The sequence below is a fragment of the Rhinopithecus bieti genome, unplaced genomic scaffold (assembly GCF_001698545.2).
Source record: "Rhinopithecus bieti isolate Rb0 unplaced genomic scaffold, ASM169854v2 scaffold_63, whole genome shotgun sequence".
Lineage (NCBI taxonomy): Eukaryota > Metazoa > Chordata > Mammalia > Primates > Cercopithecidae > Rhinopithecus > Rhinopithecus bieti.
The window spans coordinates 946,631-951,630 of NW_016802972.1; the positions used below are offsets into that span (position 1 = coordinate 946,631).

The 5,000-nt window shown below is 60.8% G+C and overlaps 1 protein-coding gene across 1 annotated transcript in view; it reads right to left on the reverse strand.

Moving 5' to 3' along the window:
* Nucleotides 1–5,000, reverse strand: part of FBRS (fibrosin) — a gene marked incomplete at its 5' end in the record, with an annotated part of 12,033 nt that overhangs the window by 2,113 nt on the left and 4,920 nt on the right. The window contains 12 exon segments of the mRNA XM_017867616.1: nucleotides 8–164; nucleotides 260–467; nucleotides 599–682; nucleotides 1,624–1,704; nucleotides 1,810–1,927; nucleotides 2,259–2,330; nucleotides 2,708–2,737; nucleotides 3,546–3,614; nucleotides 3,841–3,936; nucleotides 4,156–4,200; nucleotides 4,315–4,520; nucleotides 4,719–4,934. Of these exon segments, the coding sequence (XP_017723105.1) occupies nucleotides 8–164; nucleotides 260–467; nucleotides 599–682; nucleotides 1,624–1,704; nucleotides 1,810–1,927; nucleotides 2,259–2,330; nucleotides 2,708–2,737; nucleotides 3,546–3,614; nucleotides 3,841–3,936; nucleotides 4,156–4,200; nucleotides 4,315–4,520; nucleotides 4,719–4,934 (1,382 nt within the window).

Sequence of the window (5,000 nt, forward strand, 5' to 3'; positions counted from 1 at the left end):
AGGAGGAGGCGGCGGCGGCGGCGGCGGCAGCAGCAGCAGCCTCCTCCTTCCGCTCTTCCTTTACCCGCACGGATTCCTTGGTTGGCCGAGGCCCCTCCTCGCCAGCCCGGGCCTTGGGAGTAGCAGGAGAAACTCGGAGCTGGGGCCGTGAGAAGGGGAGGTCCCTGGAGGGCAGGCGTGGGGAGAGAATGAAGTTCTCCAGGGGCAGCAGAGGCTGAGAGTGGGGCAGGGGCAGGGGCAGGGTGGGTGGGAGGCACACCTGTCCTTCTCCTCCTTGGTAATGGAGGGCTCCCTCCGCTCCACAGGCCGCTCCTTGTCTGAGCCTGGAGTCCGGGCGGCCTCAGGGGGCCGGACCCAGGCAGGAAAGGCCAGAGGACTGCGGTGCAGGCGGCCCCATGGGTCCGGCGGGGAGGCGAAAGCTGGTGGGGCCCCTGGGCTTTCTTTCTGGGCAAAGACGGCGCCGGAGTCTGGGCAGAGGGTGAAGCAGAGAGTGACAGGGGCCAGGAGTGGGAGGCCCCATTCAGGCCTCCTCCCAGACCCCGGCCTGAGCTGTCACCCCACAGCCGCAGTCCCCCAACCCCACCGCACCCACACTCACTGAATGTGGGGCTGCCCAGGCCTCCAAAGGCCCCGTTGGAGAGGGCAGCCAAGGAGGCGAAGCTTGTGGGACGCCCAAAGGGATCTGTGGGAGGAAAGGGGGGTGGTCAGAGCACTGGGCAGCCGGTGCTGAGCAGGCACCAGGCCTGGCTGGGCAGAGGCAGGACCGGTGCCTGGAGTCCTCAGCTGCCTGCTTTCAGCAGCCGTGTGCTGAGCACTTCCTTGGGCCAGGAAGGTATTGAGCTTTGACAAGCACCCTGTTGGTTAACTTCACAAAAAGCCCAAGAGGTGGTTAGGATCATGCCCACTTGAAGATGATGAAACAGGCTCAGAGAGGTGAAATGACTTGCCAGGGGTCATCTAGCCAGGGAGCGGTACCAACCCAGGGCTTCCTTGACATGAAGTCACGCTCTTCTCCCCCACTCCCCAACACCAGCCGCCTGGACCCATCGCAGCAGATCTCCGCTCTGCAGCAAGCCACTCGCCTGAAGACCTTTTTGGCTTCCCCCCAACCTAACATGCAGGGCCCTTCCCAACCTGACCCTAACTTCATGCATGCGTCACACAGTCAGACAAAACAACTAACCTATCCTGCCACTGGAATGTCACCATGTCCCCAGCCAGGAACACCCTTCTCCAAGCCACCAAGCTCAACTCCTCCTTGTCTACCCAAACCCAGGTGAAACCTCCCCAAGAAGCCCGCCAAGATCCTAGGAGTCAGTGGCCATGTTCTCCCCTGGGCCGGCACTGCCTCCCCACCTTCCCCTCCCAGGTGGTGTACTGCCCCTGCCACTGGCTACTGGAAGACAGGGCTCCAGCTGGCAGAGATTGAAGTCACCCTGCTCTTTCCTACTCATTTTACAGATGAGGAAATCAAGGCTCAGAGGGGGTAGAGTAACCTGCCGAAGGTCACTAAGCAAGTGGAACCAGGTCTATCCCGCATTCCAGCTACCTGCTGGGTCTGATTTCCATCTCCTGGAAGTCAGGGACAAGGCCTAGGTTGCCCAACACGCCCTTGGCTCTTACCAATGTGGGTGCTGGGGCTCAGGAAGGGTCCGTGGGCCCCGGGAGCTGCCGTGAAAGGGTTGGCTGCAGCGTGGACGGCACCTGGGGCAGAGAGGTGGGAGATTCTGATGAGGCTGAGTGGGCACAAGCTGGGGCCTTGGGCTATAGACGGGGAACCTCAGGCCCAAGGGGGCTGGCCAGACTCACCAGTCGCAGTGAAGAGGGAGGCCGGGTGGGAGAGCTCCTGCCCAGGGGGCAGGGCCCCATAGGGCCCCGGAAGGCAGGGCAGGAGGTCGTTCCGAAAGTCAAGCTTGTGGGAGTCACCCTGTGTGGGACACAGGGAGAGGGGGGCAGTACATGAGGAGCCGGTCTGGTCCCCCTCTTGCTCTCCCACGTGTGGTTCCCCTCCAAAGGCTGGCTGGCACCCAGATGGGGCTTGGATGCCTATCTTCTGCCTCTCTTGGAGCCTTCTCTGAGCAGCCCGCTAAGGAGCCAGAGAACTAAGGTGCCAGCCATGGAACTGTTCAGCAGTGATGGAGGACAGAAGAAAATGTTTCTGGCCAAGATTCTACTGAGCTCTGTTGAGGGCCAGTGCCCAGAGCTCAGTCCTCCCCTGACTCTGAGACCCACTCTCCCCAGCCCTCCGGCCCCAGTACCTTCATTTTCTCCTGGTGTCTCAGGATCATGTAAGCCACACGCACGTGCATGGCACACCACTTCCCTGGTTTCTGCCGCCCCAGAAGGATGACCAAAGGGAAAGGGAAGGAAAGAACGTTCACTCATCATCCACTCCAGGCCTAGCTCTGGGCCCAGCCTCGCCACAAAATATCCCTACTCATCATTCCTACAACCAAGGGATGACTAGGTTCATTTTACAGCCTAGGAAACTGAGGCTCAGAGAGATCAACTGCCTTGCCCAAGGTCCCATGGCCAGTTCCATCTGAGCCCAGGTCTGCGACTTGAAAGCCCTCACTCTCTGCTGTTCCACATCTGGCTGCCTCCATGTTTTGGGCTTCTCACTTATTCCCAAGCAAGACCCCCCTTAGCCAAACACCCTAACACCGGCCCCCAGCCTCATGCAGCCTGAGGTCCTCACACAACTCACCCTCAAAGGTTGCCGGAAATGGTCGGGGATCTGGGGATGGCAAAGGAGAGATGGGAGGCGACTCAGACCTGAGTCCTGGGCCAGGTGCCTCACATCTCCATAGCATTCACTCACCCCCCACATGCCTGAGACACTGGGACTCCCTCAAACCCTTCCTGCTCAGGCCCAAACTCCTTTCCCCATCTCTCCCACTCTAGGCATCTCTCCTCCAGCACAAGGTTTCTGAACCAAGCCCCAGGGAGGTGCCCTGCTGGGAGGCTGCGGGTGGTGAGGGGCAGGCAGGACAGGTTTCTCAGAGAAGCTATCCTATTACCAACTTTAGAGTATAGCGGTCTGTTTAAGATTTCTTTAGGAAAAATGCCTTTGAAGGAAGTTGGAAAACTTCTGGCCTAGTCTTTCCTGTAGGAAACTGGTCCTGTGCGTTTCACAATGCTCTTGCAGCTCTGGGGTCTACGCTGCTGCAAGTGCTAAGGGGAGGGAGGGAGGCTCTGGCTCTCCTCACTTCACCAAGGGGCAGCTTATCTTTTGTTTTCCGAACAGGGCTTCCTGGTATGATGTCATTTGGAAAAAAAGTGTTTTGTGACTTTATTAAAAAGTTTGAAAACCACTACAAAAACCACTATCCTAATCATCTTATTCCTGGAACAAGCTCATGAAACTTTCATTCCTCATGCCTGGGAAAGCCAGTTATTTACAGAAATTCCCTCTATTAGACACCCGGGAACACCCCTGATTGTGAATTCAAGGGAGGAATCAGTAGTTCACTCTCCTCAAGTCAGTTCTGTTCTCCCCGCAACACACCTTCCAGCTCCCCCAGGACCTGCCCTGGCCCCCTCACCTGTGTCCCCTTCTGGGAGAGCCCGCTCGGCACCGGCCCCAGTCGTGGTGGCAGCTCAGGGTTCGTGCTCTGGGAAAGGGGAGTGGAGGGATCAGAGAGGAGAGCTGGCACCGAGCACAAAGGGGTCTAGAACCAAGCTGGGACACGGGGCAGGGAGGGATCATGGCTTTGGAGAAACCTGGGCAGGGCAGGAGGATGGGCACGGCTTTGGGGAATGGGAGGAGGGTGCTCGCACGTGGCGTGTCTGGGTATGTCAAGATGGGAGGCAGTGGTGGTGTCTGGATTGGGAGCTCACCTTGGGCTGGAAGGCCCCCTGCAGGGAGCCAAAGGAGACGGCCGGCGGGAGGCCCGGAGGCAGCCCGGGCACTGCGGGAGGGAAGGCCGTGTACGGCTGTGGAGAGAAGGGGACTAGTCCAGGTCGGGGTGGAGGGACAGCCCAAGTCCAGTCTGCCCGTCAGTCCACGGGCCTCCACCGTAAAGCCCCCCAGGGAGCTCTCCCAGGCTCAAGGCTCTTGCTTTTGTACTGAAGACTGGACCCCAGCAGTCAGGGTCACACGCATGGATGCATCCACGCCCACACCACACACCCCACACACACACGCACACTCACATTATGTCGGAAAAGGCCTTCCATCTTTCCTGGATATTTCTCAAACTAGGGGAGAGAAGGGAAGAGTAAGCTGCCAGCCAGGGACCCGGGCCTTCCCCCGGAAGCCATGCCCTCCCCTGAGGCCTCCGAGCCTCATCACCGGCCCAATGAGGAGCTCACCATGTGGGGGCCATGGGGTGGCAGCAGGCCCGGGGGATAAGGGGTGAAGTGCTGGTGGGTGTGCTGGTGGGTGTGCTGGTGCTGGTGGTTGTGCTGGTGGAACTGGAAGGCCAGGGGCCGGGCCGAGCCCCCTGCCCCCACCACCTCAGGGCCACCCTGGGCATTCAGGTAGCGAGAGTTCAGGTCCTGGCCGATCAGGTCCTGCTCTGTGGGAGGGGACGGGAGAAGGAGAATGCTGTCGCCACATCAGCCTCCTTGGGCCCAGGTGACTGCCTTCCCTCTGGCCTCGAGCCACTCCCTCCTCAAGCCCTGCTGTCTGCTGAGGCCCAGGTGCCCCAAAGCCAACTGGGCCCGAGCCCGGGGCCATGGCCCCCCCACCCCCCCGGCCAGGACCCCAAACTCACCAGAAAGGGCGTTAGCGGCTGAGGCCCCAGGGTGCCCTGGCACCTGCAGCAGGGGTGGGGGTGGGGGCAGGGTGGGGCCAGGGGAGAACAAGGAGGGGTGGTGGGGTGGTGGGGGGGGCCGCAGCCCGGGAGGGGGAAAGCTGTGGGTAGACAGAGGCAGGGGCAGTGAGGGCGTTGGGGGCCGGTGGGTGAGCTGCGCGGACGAGGAGGAGGCAGATGAGGAGGAGGAGGACGAAGAGGATGATGAGGGGGGAGGCTGAGCCACGGGAGGGGCCGGGGCCT